The sequence below is a fragment of the Sporisorium graminicola genome, chromosome SGRAM_12 (genome assembly GCF_005498985.1).
Source record: "Sporisorium graminicola strain CBS 10092 chromosome SGRAM_12, whole genome shotgun sequence".
NCBI lineage: Eukaryota > Fungi > Basidiomycota > Ustilaginomycetes > Ustilaginales > Ustilaginaceae > Sporisorium > Sporisorium graminicola.
This window is the reverse complement of record NC_043722.1, coordinates 12,995-30,736: the sequence shown is the minus strand read 5'-3', so window position 1 is coordinate 30,736 and position 17,742 is coordinate 12,995. Positions and strand designations below refer to the sequence as shown.

The window sequence follows — 17,742 nt, the reverse complement described above, 5'->3', positions numbered from 1 at the left end:
ACAAGGTTTGCTGGCCTGGCGGTTCACAGTGAGGGGCGGCGCTTAGCCGTTTCTTACTCACGTAGCCAACGCGGCTCGACGCGACAGACCTTGGCCTGAGCGCCATCATCTACCTGCGCTTTCGGCTTTCTACGCTGCTCGAATCACGCTCATGGTCTTGTCAGATCAGATACCGGCATAGAGCACGACGCCGTTCTTTCCACTGCTTCGTCAAGCCTCGCTTAGTATTTCCTCTCTCACTCTCTTTCATCAACACCAGCCCCCCTTGCCCGCTCCGCTCCCGATCCGAGAGCTTGTTGCCCCTCGGCATCTCAGCATGAAGCTTTCTATTGTGGGGATCGTGAGGTTGCCGGTGTGGTATTAACTTATGCCCCTTTTAAGCCCGCGCCACCATGGGTTCATAGTGTGCAAGCGTCTCATGCGCTGCTGCCAACCTCTGCGGAGTTGCGGTTTGCAGGGTTGCCGTCGGCGTCGACGGTGGTGACACCGTTGAAAGCAAAGGCAACGTGGGAAGAAACGATGACAGAGGCAATGACAGCGATGCGGCATTCTACGCTAGTCGATGCTAGCACGCACTTTTTGATGCACGCCCCAGCTTCTAGTCTGTTGCGCTTCACTCCGTTCCGATGCAGCATGGCCAGTTGCCGGTCGCAACGATGTTCCTGAGGGAGCTGTTCGTGTCATCACTGCTGTTGCTCTGATCGTTCAACCGAGCGACCCAGCATGGCCGATTGAGACATGCCACCAAGAGTCGATCCCCGATTGCAGTGCAATCGATTGAGGAGGCCATTCTGTCCACTCGTTCGGCACGCATGGTGCATGCCACACTCGACGGTGGCGAGATATCGGAAAGCATTATGTTAGGTCTACTTATATAACAGATTCGGTCGTTCCGGAACATGTTTTTCTCAGCCACAATTCCATGGACGAGATTCAAACAATATTTTGCAACAATTTTGCTGTTTGGGTTCCCCGAGAAGGCCGAGCGAGGCCGGCGCGTACGGGTCGCGGTGCCGACTGGGGCTGTTAGATCGTAATACTGAAACCTGGCAGAGAGCCACACGTGCCGCCAAGCCATTTAGAGGAACAATGGGAACCAGATCTTGGTGAGATCCGCCGTAGCGATGGAAGCTTCGATCAGCCACACAAAAGCCACCCCCAAATATATAGAATTTAACATCGTCTCATTACATTTCGCTCATCTCGTCGTCAATTCAAGCTTGGCCCTCTCTCGATCTCGATCTCGATCTCGACATCGTTGCACAGCACAAAGGGCAAACAGAACAATCAGACATTCCAGCGAGCTTAGAGGGAGAGGAACAGAGAGAAACATACACAGCGAGGCCGGGTGCAGAAACTGGGAACAAGTGAGGTTTTAAAGCGCAGGGCGTTCGACGGGTTCGAGGCCGAGGTAGTGAGGAACGCAGGTACTGCCACCTTGGGCGCAGCTGGTCGGGTACTGCTGCACGTCGGTGGCGGGGGCAACACTGTGGTCGCCGAGGTTGAGGCCCAGTCGGTTGCCATCCGTGCCCGTGTTGAGGGTGGGAGCGTTGGGGGAGATCACCCTTCGAGCCAGACGGGCACGCTCGAACCACTGGTCCACCGAGCCCGCCGCGCCCGTGTTGGAGCTCGACTGAGTCCCGCCGACCTGCACATCGTTGCCCGGTGCCACGCCCGACAAGTCATTGTCCTGGTATGCCCCCGAGTGGCCCGCATACCCACTGGCACCACCCTCCTGGTCGATACGCCTTTTCAACAGGCCCAGCAGTCCCGGGTTGTAGCCCTGCAGCACGCTGCCCGCCTCGCCGTTGAGCGAAGCATGCTGACTACCGCCCTGGTGCACCTTGTTGCCCGGAGCAACGTGCGAAAAGTCGTTGTCCTGCGTGGTAACCGCGGTGCCACCGTAGCCGGTCGCGCCGCCCGCCTGGTCATCAGCAGCAGGCTCGTCCCGCCTGAGAATGTTGGATACGCCGTTGCCTCTTTGCAGCACGCTACCTGCAATGCCTTGAAGAGACGCGCTCTGCGCACCACCGTTGATCACATCGTTACCGGGAGCGACGTGCGAGTAGTCATTGTGCTGCGACGATCCTCCAGTGCCACCGACACCAATCGCCGAGCCAACCTGGTCCAACTGCCTCGCCAGAGGCGGCGCTGCAGCCACCGCTGCTTCCACCACGCTGCTGCCAATGCTTGCAAGTGCCAGCGCAGTGACAATCAAAGTGTTATACGTCTTCATGGTTGATAGTGGCAGTCGTTTAGGATGCGGGAGATGGGAAACAGGAAGGGAAGGGGGAAAGGGGCAAAGGGGGATAGAGGAAGGGGTAAAGGGGGGAAGCCGAGGTGAGTTGAATGCAGCGATTCAGCTCAGCGGGTGCAAATGCTTATACATAATCCACTGGCTCTACCGGATCAAGACGGGCTCTCCCACTCCCAATCCAGCTCAAACTCAAAGCTCTACTGCCGAGGAGTGTCACCTCGTGACTTCTCGCGTACCGAGGAGCGGTGGGTGTTGCTTCAATGAGGTCCTTGTACGCGTACGCGAGCAGGCCAATCGCAGAGCCGCTCAGCACACCACCACCGTCTGCTGATTCGTGGGAAACATTCCGGTTCAAAGTCACTCGCGGTCTCACTGTTTTCAGTATGACGACTGATCGACGCGATCGCTGCTGCCGATCATGTTTACAGTTCAACAACATGTGCAAGACAGAGGCCACAAGCGGAGCGGTGCACACGCCGTCTCGGTTCGCCGAAACCAATGCAAGGTGGGTACCAAGGCCAAGGCCAAGGAGAGCAGCAACTTTTCGGCGGCAGCTCACCCGGAGAGGAAGGCGCTAAAAGAGCGGCGCCCCGACCGGACCTGTCAGACCGGGCGAGTCGGTCAATGCAAGCAGGCATGCAAGGTGTTCCAAAGTACTGGGCGCGCGACTCGAAGCCAGCAGAGCAGATGCTGACAGATTTGCATTTTCTGGGTCATCATGCAAATCCGCGTTAGACGTGCATAGGAATTCTCGGTTGACAGCTGCTTCCATCTCGGGAGAGAGGCCCGGCCCCGGTCTGCAAACCACCAGCGTTGTGAGATCGCCTGCTGCCAAACGACCCGATTCTCGCTGCTGATCCCTCCCGGCGAGACAACCGATCAGAACACGAATCCGTCCTGGACGCAAACGTCACGACAGCACCCAAAGCATCCCGATGGTCACCTGTTGGTTGCCAGCCAGGCAACGAGCCACGCCATATCGGCAACCAAGTCTCGCTGGGACCAAGTCGATCGACGCGGATCAACCGGATTTGTTGTTCAATCAACCTGTTCAACAGATCGGCCTGTACAAGTTCAGCATCAACGCCGGTTTTGGTAGCAGGCTCTGCTCAACGTCGTCATTGCCCTCGTTGTTGCGAATACCTCGGCAAACGCAGCCCCTACCGCGCGTGACGTCCCGACGTAAACAAGAGCTTGACATCTGTCACCGGACCTGCATTCTTGACGCCGAACAAGTGACCGACTTGCCCGCGAAAACGCCAGACTGGGTGTGTCACTCCCAGACACCAAGTCCAATCGCTGGGTTGCAAGTTGCACGTAAAAGTAGATTACCTTCAAACCAAGTGAGACACAAGATTCTAGTGCAACAGAAGCATGCCAACGTCTAAAAAACAGTTCGGCTAAGTAAGAGTATCATTATGAGCCTGTATGAGATCAGAGGATAGGGAAGAGAGGCCCTAAGACTTGCTTCTGAGCTTGCGGCACGGGTTGCATTGCTTGTGGCTGTGGCTGCGGTTGCGGTGCGGGCTGCGGCTCAGGTGGTGGTGGTAACTGCTGCTGAGCTTGCTGCTGATCCTGCTGCTCGTCGTACGAAGAGCTCTGCGACTGGGACTGCGATTGTGACACGTCGGCGCCTTGTCCTGGAGTAGGTGATTGCGTTGTATACTGAGTTTGGCTTTGATCCTGGCTTGCCGAAACATTCGACGAACCGTTCGCTTCGACTTGTTGTTGTGCTTGCTGAACAGCCAGCTGCTGACCGTTCGAAGAGCTCTGCGATTGAGATTGCGATTGAGAAACGTTGGCGCCCCGTCCTCGAGTCGGAGATTGTGTCTGCGACTGTGACTGAGACTGACTTTGTTGCTGGTTGGCGCCAGAAGGGTCCGATCCCGCGGCACCCTGTGCTTGCGATTGAGTTTGAGACTGGACCTGGCTGCCATCAGCACCGGGAGGAGTAGCAGGCTGAGCTGATGTGTCTTGCGATTGAGCTTGCGACTGTTGCTGAGCATCAGAAGGACTCTGTTGCGACTGTGACTGCGACTGCGACTGCGATTGGACTTGGCTATTAGCCGGACCGCTCTGACCTTGAGCCTGCGCTTGAGATTGAGCCTGAGCAGCTTGGGCTTGAGACTGATATTGCACTTGTTGAGCAGCGTAGTACGACTGGGCAACTTGTTGCGCCTGCTGTTGTGCTTGCGCCGCTTGCTGCTCGGCTTGTTGCTGTGAATCTTGCGGGTTGATCGGCGGCATGACCGCAGGAGCGCCATTCTGCTGCTGCTGCTGCTGCTGTTGCTGTTGCAAATCAGCGGGCTGACCAGCAGTCGGATACTGCGACTGAGCTTGCGACTGTGACTGCGATTGTTGCAGCGGGTAGTATTGCGGGTTTCCAGTCTGAGCTTGGCTCTGAGTCGAACCATCGGAATTCGAGCTGATCGAGTTGGCGTTTCCGTTGACGTTGGTGTTGCTGACACTGGTCTGCGAGTTTCCGTCTCCATTCTGATTGTCGTTTCCGGCCTGGTAATTACCAATGACCACCAAAGGTACATCGCCAATCCCTCGACTGAAGAGGTTCGGTTTTCTTCGGCGGCCAACGAAGGTACTGTCCACGTAGCCACAAAGCGCTACCAGCAAGACCAGCTTCGCTGCTGTGAGCTTCATCGTAGATATCGTATCGGTGTGGCTGTGAAGGATGTGGGGGCTTCGTGATCGTGTAGACGATTAAGAATATTGGTTGGAAATATGATGGACTAAAGACAAGCAAGGGAAGACGCAAAGCTGAACTCTCGTTGTTGCGTACAACGTGTACCGGACTGACATGGAGCAAAGTTCTCACTAGTGTGTGATTTTTTTGACAGTAAACACCGGCGTTCGGTGACCACATCGGAGTAAAGTCGAGCGGGATCGGGGTCAAGGTGTGTTCCACAACCTTGGATCTCGTCGCTACGGTAGCCACCGCTGTCTGCAGTGAGTACTTTTTGGGAAGGTACGTTCCAGCGGATGCAAGAGAACACAGACGAAGAACAATCCGCATCGACAGCAGAAATGCCGTCTACAGTTGTCGTCGTCCAATCACTTTCAATGTTTGGAGACTATCCAATTGGACACGAACAGAGATGGGCATCTCGGCCACCAAAGGCGAGCTTCCAGGATTCTTTCTTTGACAGGTCTCAGATTTATGACTATGGACAGCTGAGGTCGCAGGAAAAGATTGCCCGGGCTTGTCGCTGTTGGACAGTGGCTTGAAACAGAAGCCTGTTTAGTTTCCGGACAATGGCTGTCACAAAAGCTGGGAGTGGTATCGGTTTCTGGATGCTGTTTCAGTCGCGAGTAATTCCAGCAGGAACCGAGGCAGGGATTGCGATCGCGAGATGCATCCAAAGTACGGGGACGGCGAATGCAAGTCCCAATCCATGAAATCTGTCAAGCTGTCAGCGGTAGGAACAGCAATTTCCGAATCCGTGCTAAGGAATGTACCGCACCTCGTCCCGCTTCGACGAAAAAGAAGACAAATGCACAGTTTGACAGCCGGCTACCGGTGCTCACCTTCCTCCGCTTCGTCTAGCTCGTCTAGCTCACCTTGGCCGCTGGGCCTTCGGTTTGCATAAATCTATTGAATCTACAAGCAGGGGTGCAGCCAGCCGCACTGTGCCTGCGTGCGCGCTTGCCAAGTTGGTCAAGTACTTGGCTCCCCTGCCCTGTACTATGCGTTTAGACAGCCAACCCAAGCCCGAGCCTGCCATGCCATCTCGCTGCCAACCACAGCGTATGCTTCACAGTGCTGCACGACTCGTTCGCCGCCAAGTGCATAGCGTGTCACGCACAATCTCTTGCAAAGAACGTGCATTGTCGAATGCGGAACGTCTTACAGCTTGCAGCTTGCTGCCGACTCAGCAGCGGTTACAACTCGTCAAGTGCTTTGATGCTGCCTGACGGCGCCGTGTCCCCGACTCCGAGACACCAACCCGCTCCATACCGTTCAATGTTTGACCGTTGGTAGTCTGAGCATTCGTCGACGAATCAAAACACCCGATGCGTCCATGTTGTTGCTAGAGTGTCATCCGATGAAGCGTGTACCCTCAGCATTCTCTATCCAATCAAAATCGTGCCCGATGCCACCATGTTCAGTACCAAGTCAGTCTCTCTCCGAACCTCTTCCGCATCGATTCACGCTTCGGTCGCATGACCCCCGAGACCGTGACCCAGTTTAGGTTGGCGAGCAAACAACCGAAAGCTTCCCGTCGCAACGTCATCGATTGAGACATGTCTAATCATGTCGACCGGCCTGTATGCCCGCCTTGATCCGAACGTCTCGGTTGACAGTTTCGTGTACTTCGCCATCCGCAAGTGTCGGTTCATGCACGATCGATGTGCTTCTTTCAAGGTATGGCTGATCGTAGAGACATTTTTGCGCCATTCTTTCTTTTGTGCAGCTGATCCGCAATGCTCTTCTAGAAACCAAGCTCGAACATTTCTCTTACAATGCCCGGGCCGAGTCTGCTATGAGATACGAGCATCACATCCGAGCTTGCACAACCCAATCTCCTGCTATTGCGCTGCCCGGGTCTTTGCATCCTGAATCGCTCCAACTTCGAAACACAGCATGTTACTGTGCTTCTACGGTACTGCTGCGGTACACTTCTCTCACTGAATGCGCCTCTTCTCGATCTTTTGTATATGCCCATCTCAAAACTATATAATCGCGCTGGTCGGACTCATCCTCTCCCCCAATTCTTCTCATCATCGCATTCGCATTCCCCACTTGACAGCCTTCAGAGACTTTCCCCCTACCCCTTTTCCCCCAACCCCCCCAGAGAGCATTCCCCTCCACCCCTTCCCGGTGTCAACGCACTAACCCTTATCCACTCCCCTTTGTCGAGTTGTTCTAATTTTCTTACACTCCCTATCCCCTAATCATCTAACCCCTTACCCTAACCCTTCTCTTCTTCCAAAGATCTAACCATGAAGTTCAACCCTAGCTTCACCGCCTTCGTTGTCGCCTCGGTGGCTACTGCGCACCTTTCGGGCGCTGCCCCCATCGGCAACTCTGACGTCTCGCAGTCCAACACGCAGACGACTCAGCAGCAGGGCTCGGGCGAGCACGTGCTGCAGAGCGCCAAGCCGCTCCAGACTAACGACCAGGGTGTCAAGATTTCTTCTGACAACGGCTTCAGGCCGGTCTTTTTGCCTCCCCCTGCTCCTGAAGCCCAAGCTCCGGCCCCGGCCCCAGTTCCTGCTGCTGCTGCCCCGGCTCCGCCTGCTGGCCCCGCTGCCGTTTCGTCGTCCTCGTCGACTTCTTCTTCCAACTCCAACGGCGGCTCTTCCAACGGCGGCGGAAACACCGGCAATGTGATTAACATTCCCATCCTCGACCACAACGCCGCGAACCTGCAGGCTGCCAGCGCTGGAAACCAGGGCATCCACACGCGTGACACTGGTAACATCATCAACATCCCCCTCCTCAACTCGAACGCTGCCGAGCTCTCTGCTCTGTCTGCCGGCGACCAGGAGATCAAGCGCAGCCTCTTCAACGCCGGTTCCGCCGGTGGCCAGTACGGCTCGGCTGACGGCTACGGCGGTTCGTCCCTGCAGGGCCAGTCCAACTCGCCCGTGCTCAGCGGTTACGGCAACTCGCTCACCGCCGGTGGCGCTCAGGGTGCCCAGAACAACGGCCAGGGCGGCAAGGTCACCCAGGAGCTATTGCAGAAGTTCGAGGACGGTCTTCTCAAGCGTCAGATCCTTGGCAACAAGGGTCTCCAGGGTGCCGGTGCCAACGGCTACGGTGGCTCTTCGCTCCAGGGCCAGAGCAACCTCCCCGTGCTCTCGGGCTACGGCAACTCGCTCACCTCTGGTGGTGCCGAGGGTGCCCAGAACGACGGCACTGGCGGCCAGATCCAGCAGGGTCTTAAGCAGGTCACGTCGATTGGCGGCGATCTGCTCAAGCGTCAGCTTCTTGGTAACAAGGGCAAGCAGTCCGGCTCCGCTGACGGATTCGGCGGCTCTTCGCTCCAGGGTGCTCACAACTCTCCCGTCCTTTCGGGCTACGGCAGCAGCTTGACCGCTGGCGGTGCTCAAGGCGCCTCGAACAACGGCCAAGGTGGACAGGTTGCCCAGCAGCTTGACCAGCTGCACAGCATCGGCGGTGGCCTTCTCAAGCGCCAGCTCCTTGGCAACAAGGGCAAGCAGTCCGGCTCCGCTGACGGATTCGGCGGCTCGTCGCTCCAGGGTGCTGCCAACCTTCCCGTCCTTTCGGGCTACGGCAACAGCTTGACCGCTGGTGGCCCCCAGAGCGCCTCGGACAATGGTCAAGGTGGATCCGTTGCTCAGCAGCTCGACCAGCTCCACAGCATTGGTGGCGGTCTCCTCAAGCGTCAGATCCTTGGCAACAAGGGTGGCCAAGGTGCCTCTGCTGACGGCTTCGGTGGCTCTTCTCTGCAGGGAGCTTCCAACCTTCCCGTCCTTTCCGGATACGGAAACAGCTTGACCGCTGGTGGCCCTCAGGGCGCTTCCAACAACGGTCAGGGTGGCAACATCGCCCAGGAGCTCAGCCAAGGCTTGGGAATCCTCAAGCGCCAGATCCTTGGTAACAAGGGTGGCCAGGGTGCCTCCGCTGACGGCTTCGGTGGAGCTTCTCAGCAAGGCGCTGCCAACCTTCCCGTGCTTTCTGGCTACGGCAACTCGCTCACCGCTGGCGGCCCTCAGGGCGCTTCCAACAACGGTCAGGGAGGCAATGTCGCCCAGCAGCTCGGCCAAGGTCTGGGAGTTCTCAAGCGTCAGATCCTTGGCAACAAGGCTGGTCAGGGTGCCTCTGCCGACGGCATTGGTGGCTCGTCGCTGCAGGGAGCTTCCAACCTCCCTGTTCTGTCGGGCTACGGCAACTCGCTCACCAGCGGTGGAGGCCAATTCGGCCAGAACAACGGCCAGGGTGGAGACATCCAGCAGCAGCTCGGCCAGAAGCTTGGAATCCTCAAGCGTGGCCTGCTCGAGTCCGCTGGTCAGTTTGGTAGTGCCGACGGCTACGGTGGCCAGTCCGCCCAAGGCCAGTCGAACAAGCCTGTCGTCTCTGGCTACGGCAACTCGGTCACCACTGGCGGTACTCAGGGTGGCGAGAACGACGGCAAGGGCGGTGACGTTGGCCAACAGATCCTCCAGGGTGTTGGCCTGCTCAAGCGCCAGTACGGCAACCTCGGATACCAAGGTGCCGGCTCCAACGGCTACGGCGGTAGCAGCCTTCAGTACCAGGCCAACCGCCCCGTTGTGAGCGGCTTTGGCAACTCGGTCACCACCGGTGGCCCTCAGGGCTCGGCCAACAACGGCCAGGGCGGTCAGATCCAACAAGGCCTCAAGCAATTCTTCCAGCGCCGCCAGTACCAGGGCGTCGGCCAGGGTGTCGGCCAGGGCATCCACCAGTCGGCCTCTGCCAACGCTCACGGTGGAAACGCCTACATCTCGGGCGCCAACGGTCCCGTTTGGATCGACAGCTCTGCCGTTGCTGGCAAGATCAACCAACATGCCAGCGGATACCAAGACGGTGCCCAGTCGGCTACCGAGGGTCTGCAGCAGGACTACCTGAACCATTACTGGGCTCGTAAGCTGCAGAACCTGAGCCAGGGTACTGCTCAGGGTGTCACTCAGGTTGGCCACGCTGAGGGTCACGGTGGCAACGCCTACCTGGTCGGTGCCAACGGTCCCGCCTTTGTCAAGAACGCTGGTGTCGCCGGCACTGTCGACCAGGACGCCAACAGCCTGCAGCACTCTCAGCAGAGCGGCACTACCGGCTTTGGCCAGCAGTACGGCAACTTCTACGGCCGCCGCAGTGCCATCCAGGGTACGGGACAAAAGACGTCCCAGGTCACTGCGCAGCACGGCTCGGCCGACTCGCGCGGTGGCGATGTTGCCGTGATTGGCCACAACGCCGGTCCTGGTGCCGTCAAGATCGACGCCTCGAGCCAGGGTGGCAACGTCGACCAGACCGCCACCAGCAACCAGAAGAGCGACCAGAAGGCCTACGAGGCTTCGCAGGACGAATACCTGAACCATTTCTGGGCTCGTCACGTTGGCGACGTCGACGCTCTCGTTCAGAGCAACGCTCAGAACGTCAGGGTCAACGCTGATGCCTCGCCTAAGGTCAACTCGGATTACGTTTGGACGCACCACCCTGACACTTTCACCAGTGCCGGACCCGTCAACCAGGTGGTCGACATTGCGCAGAAGAACGCGCAGGTGGCTAACCTCAATGACCACACCACCACCCTCAACGCGCGCTACATCCCCGCTGCCCTCTCCCAAGGCAGCCAGCTCGCAAACGCCGACTCTCACGGCGGTAGCTCCTCGTCGTTTGAGACCAACGACAAGGTCGTCGGCGGCAGCGGCATCACTTCCACCCTCGGCGGTCCCCAGTACAGCAACGGCGACGCTGTTGGCGGCGACATCAGCCAGCTCCTCCACCTTTAAAAACATCACACACTCTTTTAAGTTCCACTATGTATGCTCTAGTCTCTGACGTTTCTGTTTCGATCTAGTCTTGTCGCCCTTCTTCGAATGCTCTCTCTCCCACTCTAACTTCAAAAAAAAGAAATGCGATCTTTGTAGACCTGATGATCCTTGACCCAATTGTTTGTTTGCTTGTCTGCTGCCTGCTAGTCGTGAGCCCCTTGCGCATTCTCAAGCTGAAGAGAAGACGACACCTTGAGACTCCTTTTGGCAACGTCTACGTGCGTGTCAAGGAAGTGGCTCCAAACCCAGAAGCTATCGGACGCATCAAGTCACACACATACTCTGCGCAGTGGCCGGATTCAGATGCACTTGACAACTCGCTGTACAGTCATCAAAGTCGCCAGAGCGAACCAATGATGACACAGTCCACGAGGGATACGAAGAACATTCCTGCAATTCTTGACCGATCCGGTGACACTACTACCCAGAACAAAGAAAACCTGAACATGAGAACGTGACTCCAACTGAGACTGTTGTGTCAGACAACGATCTCTGCGACCAACTGGCAACCGCGCGATCGTCGCGAGGCGATACGCGAGAGCGAGTCACGTCCCTTCCTCGTGACAGAACCATTGCCAGACTTGCCAGGCTTGTTGACATGCTTGGCATGTTCATGAACGTGTCCGTGAGCGTCGACTTTCTCACTGCCTTGGACGCTAGCAGCGCGGATGAGGAACCACTTGTCAGGAGCCGCATAGCCACCCGTCTCGGCCCCGCCAAGCTGATCCGCAGAGTTCAGCTCCCACTCTTCGTGCTTGCACTCCAGCCCCCTCGCCTCAAGCGAAGCGAACAAATCCCTGTACGTCGCGGCGTTGTTGGCGAACCCACGGTTCCTGCCGTACGAACACCTGATCAGGCCCAAGTGCTTGCCTGCCCACTTGTCGAACAGCTCGGGCGATCCGTCTTCGTCGACTTCGCGCAAGACCTCTTCGTACACTCGCATGGCGCGGTCGTGTCTTGCGCTCTTGGTGTACAGCTGGGCCAGCAGCTGGCTCGCTTCGACCGCCTGGTCGTCCAGACCGTCGCCCGAGTGGCGCAGGTTGTAGCACAGCCGGTCGCACAACGCGATAGCCTGGTCCAGATGATCCGCAGCCACGTGCGCATGCACCAGCGAATGCCCAATCGACAACACAGTCTCGGCAGACCAGTTGCGCTGCACTTCGCGCGAACGCCAGAGCTGCAGGAGCAGCGTTTCCAGTTCTGCAAAGTTGGACTGTACTCCCAGCAGATACACGAGGCCTTGGATGTCTTGGAACCGCAACGACAGCAGTTCGATCGAAGACTGACGTAGAGCATACAGCACCTCGTCCGTGATGGCTCGCGACGTGGTGCGCATCGCTTTGCCCAGCTTCTTGCTCGTGGTGACGGGCACATGGATCCCAGCCATGTATTCGGCCAGCTTGTAGCCCAACGAGACGTGCATGTGGTAGTGGCGGTGGTGGCGTGCAAGCTTGAGTCCACACTTGGCGAGTTCGTGAGCCATGGAGAATTCGCCACTCTCCAGCAAGGCTTCGACCTTGTGGTTAATTGCGTGACAGACAACCTTGGCCACGTCGGTGATGCGCTTCTCTCCATCCGTGTGAGAATGCAGCGATTGGAGCAGCACCAGGACCACCTCGTCCGACACCTCATCGCCCACGCAGCTGCCCAGCTCTGAAGCGCGGAAGTGAACCAGCATCTGGTCGAGAATGCTACTGCACAGCGCAGTGCGACCCAGCGCGTGCCAGAAACAGTGCAATCGCGCACCAGCCTGCAACAAAACCACCATGTCGACCGTCTTGTAGCTCGACACGTGCACAAACGAACGGTACAGCTGCATCTCCAATAACACCGCCGCCATGACCTCCGAGTACGATCGGTGCTCGTAGTGTCCCAACCTGTGCAAGCAGGCGACGATAAAGACCAGCGAGATCTTGCTGAAATCGTCGCTGTGAGCGTGAGTCCACTCGATGTCAAAGTCGTGCTCGCAAGGCAGACCTGGCAGTACGATGAGATGGTGCAGCTTGCACAGCAGCTTCTCGGCCCAGGTGGACAGCTCAATGCGCACGAGGATTTTGGCGATATGCACGGCAGCCTTGTACAGCAGCATCGATTCGGTGCAGTGTTGGAGCACCTCGACGACGATGGTCTGCATGAGGACGAGCATCGAGTGGTGGTGGTGATCGCCTCCGATAGCAAAGTGGATCAGTACAACCCGCTCAAGAGCAGACAGCGTCAGCTCGTGCCAGCAGCCGTGCTGCTTCTTGAGCTCAAGGTAGACTTCCATGCAGATGCGGAGAGCATTATCGCCGAGCTCAGCGTGACCGTGGTGGCCGCCCTTTTCGATGATCTGTACGTACACTTTGGTCAAGCGCTTCTTGACCACAGTGATCTCCTCCTCGGTGATGGTCTCGACAGTCACGGTACGAGTGCGCGTGATGACTTCCTCGTACAGAGTCACTGCCTCGTGGTGGTGCTCTTCCTTGTACTCGCACACTTCAGCGAGGGCAATCAGGGCTCGAATGAGCAACGAGTGGTCGACACCGTAGCGAAGCTTGATGACATCGCGAAACTCGATCGTGAGCTTGTAGTGTTCCTCGAAATGGAAGCCGACGTGCACCTCGAGACCTTTGGTGTATCGCTCATACAGCACAAGGATGACTTCGGGAGTGAAGAAGTCGTGATGATGGTGTCCGTGCTCGTGACCTCCGTGAACGAATACTTGCCAGAGCGTACCGCAGATTTCGACGAGCGATGCCCATTCGCTGTGGTCGTGCTTCCAACCGCAAACTTCCCATGCAGCCTCCCAAGCTTCTCGATGGCAGTGGCCGTGGTGACCTTGCAGCACGGTGAAAATCTCGAGGTAGTACTCAATGTAGTCGTGACGACCCATCTTCTTACAAAGCCTTGCAAGCTTGTAGAGAAGCTGGATGGTGAGCGTGTGTGCGGCGCCACAGTGTTCGCGATAGCGCACCAGCACATCGAGGTAGAGCGCGATGACCTTGTCGTAGCGGTAGTGCTCCTCGTAAAAGCAGATGAGTGCCTCAAACGCATGCGTGACATGCTCGTGATGAACCTCGAACTTGTGCAGGCAAGCATGCCAGATGCGCAAATAGTAGCGCTCGACGTGATCAACGTGCCCTCGTTTCTGATGGCAGTGAGCGAGCTTACCGGCAAGCACAAGCAGCTCGAGCACGTGCTCGTCCGGGATGGAAATGTCGATGCTGAAATCAAGGAAGTTGGACCACTCGACCTCGAGAGTGCGCGTGATGACGATCTCGCACTCTTCGTAGTTGTTCGACTTGAGCAAGAGGTTGATGAGGAGCAAGCAGGCCTTGTACAGATGCTTGTCTCCCTTCTTGGTCCGGATGCAGCGCTCGTAGTGCGTCTCAAACACTTCGCGAGTGACAGTCTCGGTGACAGTGACCTTAGTCGTGGTTTTTGTCTTACGAGTGATCTCCTCGATCTCTTCCGTGACTTCGGTGACAATAATCGTAACTTCGTGTGCTTCGTCGTCATCGAGCTTACCGCAGCCTTTGAACCAGCCAAAGATCTTGACAAAGATTTCGTAGCAGATCGAGAGCAGGCCAAAGGCGCGAAGGACTAGACCCAGCTGCTTGAGCCTCAGGATGATGCTGTACTCGCGGCACTCTTGGTGCTGGAACTCGGCCCACAGCACGACGAGAACGTCATGAGCTTCAGTGATGCGGCCGTGTGCATGCAAGAGCTTGGCGTATTCGATGCAGACATCGATCTTGAGCAGCGTCATGTCGAGCGACCACTGTCGACGGCACTTCTCGCCGAGACGACGCCAGACGGTAAGGTAGAGGCGACAAGCGTGATGCCAGTGAATAGTGTGCTTGGCATAACTGCGTGCGAGACGAAGAAGTACCATGATGTGTCCCTCATGCTCGTGCTCTTCATCGTACTCGTCGACCGTCTCGAGGATTGAAGTGACATACGTGTCAATCAGCTCCGTGTTATCGCCGTGAACGACAACCTCCAAGCCAGCCATCTCGTTGCAAACGTGCTTGGTGCGCTCATGACGAGGACCATGCAGATGCAGGAAGATGTGATACAGCTCGCGGTAGACGACGATCACGGCAGCTTGATCCTTGATACTGACAAGCAGCTGGATGAGCATCTGATACAAGTGGATGACCTGCTCGCTGTGCTCTCCGTGCTGGCGACGACAGACCTCGATGGTGAAGCGGATCATGTGTTCTCGCATGGTGCACAACTCTGTGCGCTTGGTCCAGACAAGCGTCTCGGTGCAGACGAGGAAGAGCGAAGCGCAAGTGGTGACGATGAGCGAAAAGCGGTCGATGCAGCTACCCTCCTGACCGAGCCTGCATGCGTAGTAGAAGTACTCGGCAGCTTCAGAGAGCTGGTTGTGATCGCGATGGATGCAAGCGAGTGCCAGGTAGCTCTGCATCACAGAGAGGTGATCTTTTCCGAAACAAGCCTTGCGGACATCGAGACCGGCGGTGTGGTGGGCCAAGTGGCGGTGGTGGTTCCAGTAAGACCATTCGAGCAGAGCAAAGTGAGTGGAGCGCGGGAACCACTCAGCCAGATCCTTGGCGCTCAGGCCGGAACGCGCAAAGTGGTGTTGCCAGAAGAGCACCGTGTACTCGACTGCCTTGCCCTGGTTGAGCGTGGCCTCGAGCTCCTTTCCAGCCAGCAGGTCGAGGCAAGGAAGCGAGACGTCGGTGAACTCGGCTGCAACAGAGAGGAGGAGCTTGCGCAGCATACGGGTTTGCAGGTCTTGCTCGTCCTTGACGAGGTGGTCCTTGGCAAAGCTGCGAATGGTGGCATGTCTGAAATAAAGGTGGCCTCGAATCTCTTGGAAGAAGACAGAAGCGTGCGGCGAGGAACGTGCGGCTTGGAGTATCTCTGGTCGCATGAGCGCTTCCAATTCATTCCAGCAGAGTGCACGCTTTGCTACGAGCATGTACTGCAACAGACGCTCACCAGCCTGACCAAGGTGCTTGGCATGTTCGTGCAACAGGCCGTGGATGTCGTGAGTGCAATCCAGATTGTGCTCGCCGTGGAGCCGAACAAGCTCGAGGTAGAGCCTAGCCCAGAGGAAAGATCCGTTAGCACGCTCGAACAGGGAGTCGATGAGACCATCGTTGTGAGCGATGGACTGCTTGGTGAGACCGTGTCGAAGGTACGTGGCGATGTCGTGGGCATTGACGTCGCGAGTGATCTTGTAGTCGGGCAGGTGTTCGGAGAAAGCACCGCCAAAGGTGACCATACGAGCGCGAGGACTGCGTTGAACGCAACGGTGGAGATGCTGGTACGCCTTTTCGTGGCGGGTGTTGAGTCCATCGACGAGGATGAGCATGTCGTTTCCAGACTGGTTGCGAGCCAAAGTGCGTTCGAGGACGTTCCAAAGTCCATCAGCAAGCTCGTCATCGTCATTGTCCCTGACGAGGACATCGGCGAGATCAGAGTGAAGCTCAACATCACCAATGCTCTGCTGCCAAACCTGGAAGAGGAGCGATCTGGCAAGGTCGAGATCGGTGTGCGAATCGTGCTCGTTGATGAGGAGCACATCGTACGACTTGCGACCCAGAGTTCTGCGAAGTCGCTCCTGAGTCCAAACAGCGAGCGTCGACTTACCGCTACCCTGCTTACCCGTGATCTGAAGCACGTCCTCGCGGCTACGCAGGAAGCTGAGCAAGGGAGACTGGAACCACTCGCACGTCTCTGGCGCTACTGCAGCTTGTCGCTGAAGGCTTGCAAAGAGGCGGGACTTGAGGCTGTTAGTACCAGTACGACAGAGCTCTGTATACATGGTGGCGGTGGAAACGAGCGCAGGCTTGTGTTGCTGTTGCAGTGCGAGACGCCAGACGAGTCTGTTGAGCTGGGCAAGCTCGAGATCGATCGAGTCGATGGCGGCGGAAAAGAGTGCTCCAACATCGATGGCCTCCGAACTGGCAGGCGAGAGACGACTCATACGACTACGAACATGGCGCGTGAGCTCGGCAGTCAACGACATGTAGCGGGTGAAGAGCGAGAGGAGCAGAGAGCGGATGGTGTTATGAGCCCGGTAAAGGTTGCTCTGGTGAAGCGATCGCATCAAGAGATTCGCGATCTGCGAGAGCAGCTCAAAGAGCGGACGAAGTGCGTCTGCCTGATGATGGCCGACATCGAGCAGGAGGCGAACGGAAAGCAAAGTGGTCTTGAGCGAGTGCTCATCGGCGGCCAGCTGAGAAAAGTGGTTGAGCTGAGCACCGATCTCCTCTGCCTGACGTAAGACCTTGTCCCAAGCCGAGTTCTTGTGCGGCATATGAAGCAGACGCTCGTGGGAGAGGAACTCGAGGTAGCACTCGAGATCGCAATCGGCAAAGTCTTGGTCGGAGAGATCGTCGATGAGGACGACAAAGTTGCGTCGGATCTCGATCGAAGGTTGGTGCATGGTGAGGAAGCTGTGCTGCTGATCGGTGACAGAAGGCGTGGTGAGGGGTGTGTCAAGTTGGGTGATTGCGTCGGTGCTCTCTGTGAGCGCGGTGAGGTGGCTCTCTGAGCGATCAAAACGCGGCTTGATCGCGTCGGCCGAGTCATCAAGGTGCGAGTCGGGGGCTTGGACAGACATGTTGGCACCCGAAGCAGATCGACCGAGCTTTTCTATTGTGTCGTTCGAAGGAAGCAATGGTCAGATGTCAAGTGGTTGGAAGCGGTAAGGAGGGTGGATGGTACGTACGCAATGTGTTTCGGCCTAGACCAAGAACGTTCATTTAGTCGAAGGTCAAGTTGTTGTGAGAGGCTGATGAAACTTCCAGATTGGTGAGGCTGGAGGCGAGTCTTGATTGTGGGTATAGTTGAAGTGGCACGATGAACAGAGATGGGGGTGAGAACTGTCCCAAGTGTGTAGGCACATATATACCTCTGCTGCTCTTGTTTGCGCTCGAGTGCTCCTGGAATCTGGCAGCATAGTCTTGTCAGTCTCAGTCGAAACATTTTACATTGTGAAGTGCTGAGTCAAGTGACCGGCCCGGCTGGGCGTGTGA

General features: G+C 57.1%; 4 protein-coding genes across 4 annotated transcripts; 1 reads left to right on the top strand and 3 right to left on the bottom strand.

Annotated features, from left to right (window-relative positions):
• Positions 1-1,375: 1,375 nt before the first annotated feature.
• EX895_001560 (uncharacterized protein) lies at positions 1,376-2,236 on the bottom strand (the record flags this gene model as incomplete). The annotated part of the gene is made up of 1 exon (XM_029882159.1): positions 1,376-2,236. The coding sequence occupies one exon, from the start codon at positions 2,234-2,236 to the stop codon at positions 1,376-1,378; it is 861 nt and encodes a 286-aa protein (XP_029741014.1).
• A 1,455-nt stretch (positions 2,237-3,691) lies between these two features.
• EX895_001559 (uncharacterized protein) lies at positions 3,692-4,912 on the bottom strand (the record flags this gene model as incomplete). Its single annotated transcript, XM_029882158.1, has 1 exon — positions 3,692-4,912. One exon carries the CDS (start codon positions 4,910-4,912, stop codon positions 3,692-3,694), a length of 1,221 nt encoding a protein of 406 aa, XP_029741013.1.
• Positions 4,913-7,213: 2,301 nt separating this feature from the next.
• Positions 7,214-10,705, top strand: EX895_001558 (uncharacterized protein; the record flags this gene model as incomplete). The annotated part of the gene is made up of 1 exon (XM_029882157.1): positions 7,214-10,705. The coding sequence occupies one exon, from the start codon at positions 7,214-7,216 to the stop codon at positions 10,703-10,705; it is 3,492 nt and encodes a 1,163-aa protein (XP_029741012.1).
• A 520-nt stretch (positions 10,706-11,225) lies between these two features.
• On the bottom strand, positions 11,226-17,469 carry EX895_001557 (uncharacterized protein; the record flags this gene model as incomplete). The annotated part of the gene is made up of 2 exons (XM_029882156.1): positions 11,226-17,359; positions 17,436-17,469. 2 exons carry the CDS (start codon positions 17,467-17,469, stop codon positions 11,226-11,228), a joined length of 6,168 nt encoding a protein of 2,055 aa, XP_029741011.1.
• Positions 17,470-17,742: the final 273 nt, after the last annotated feature.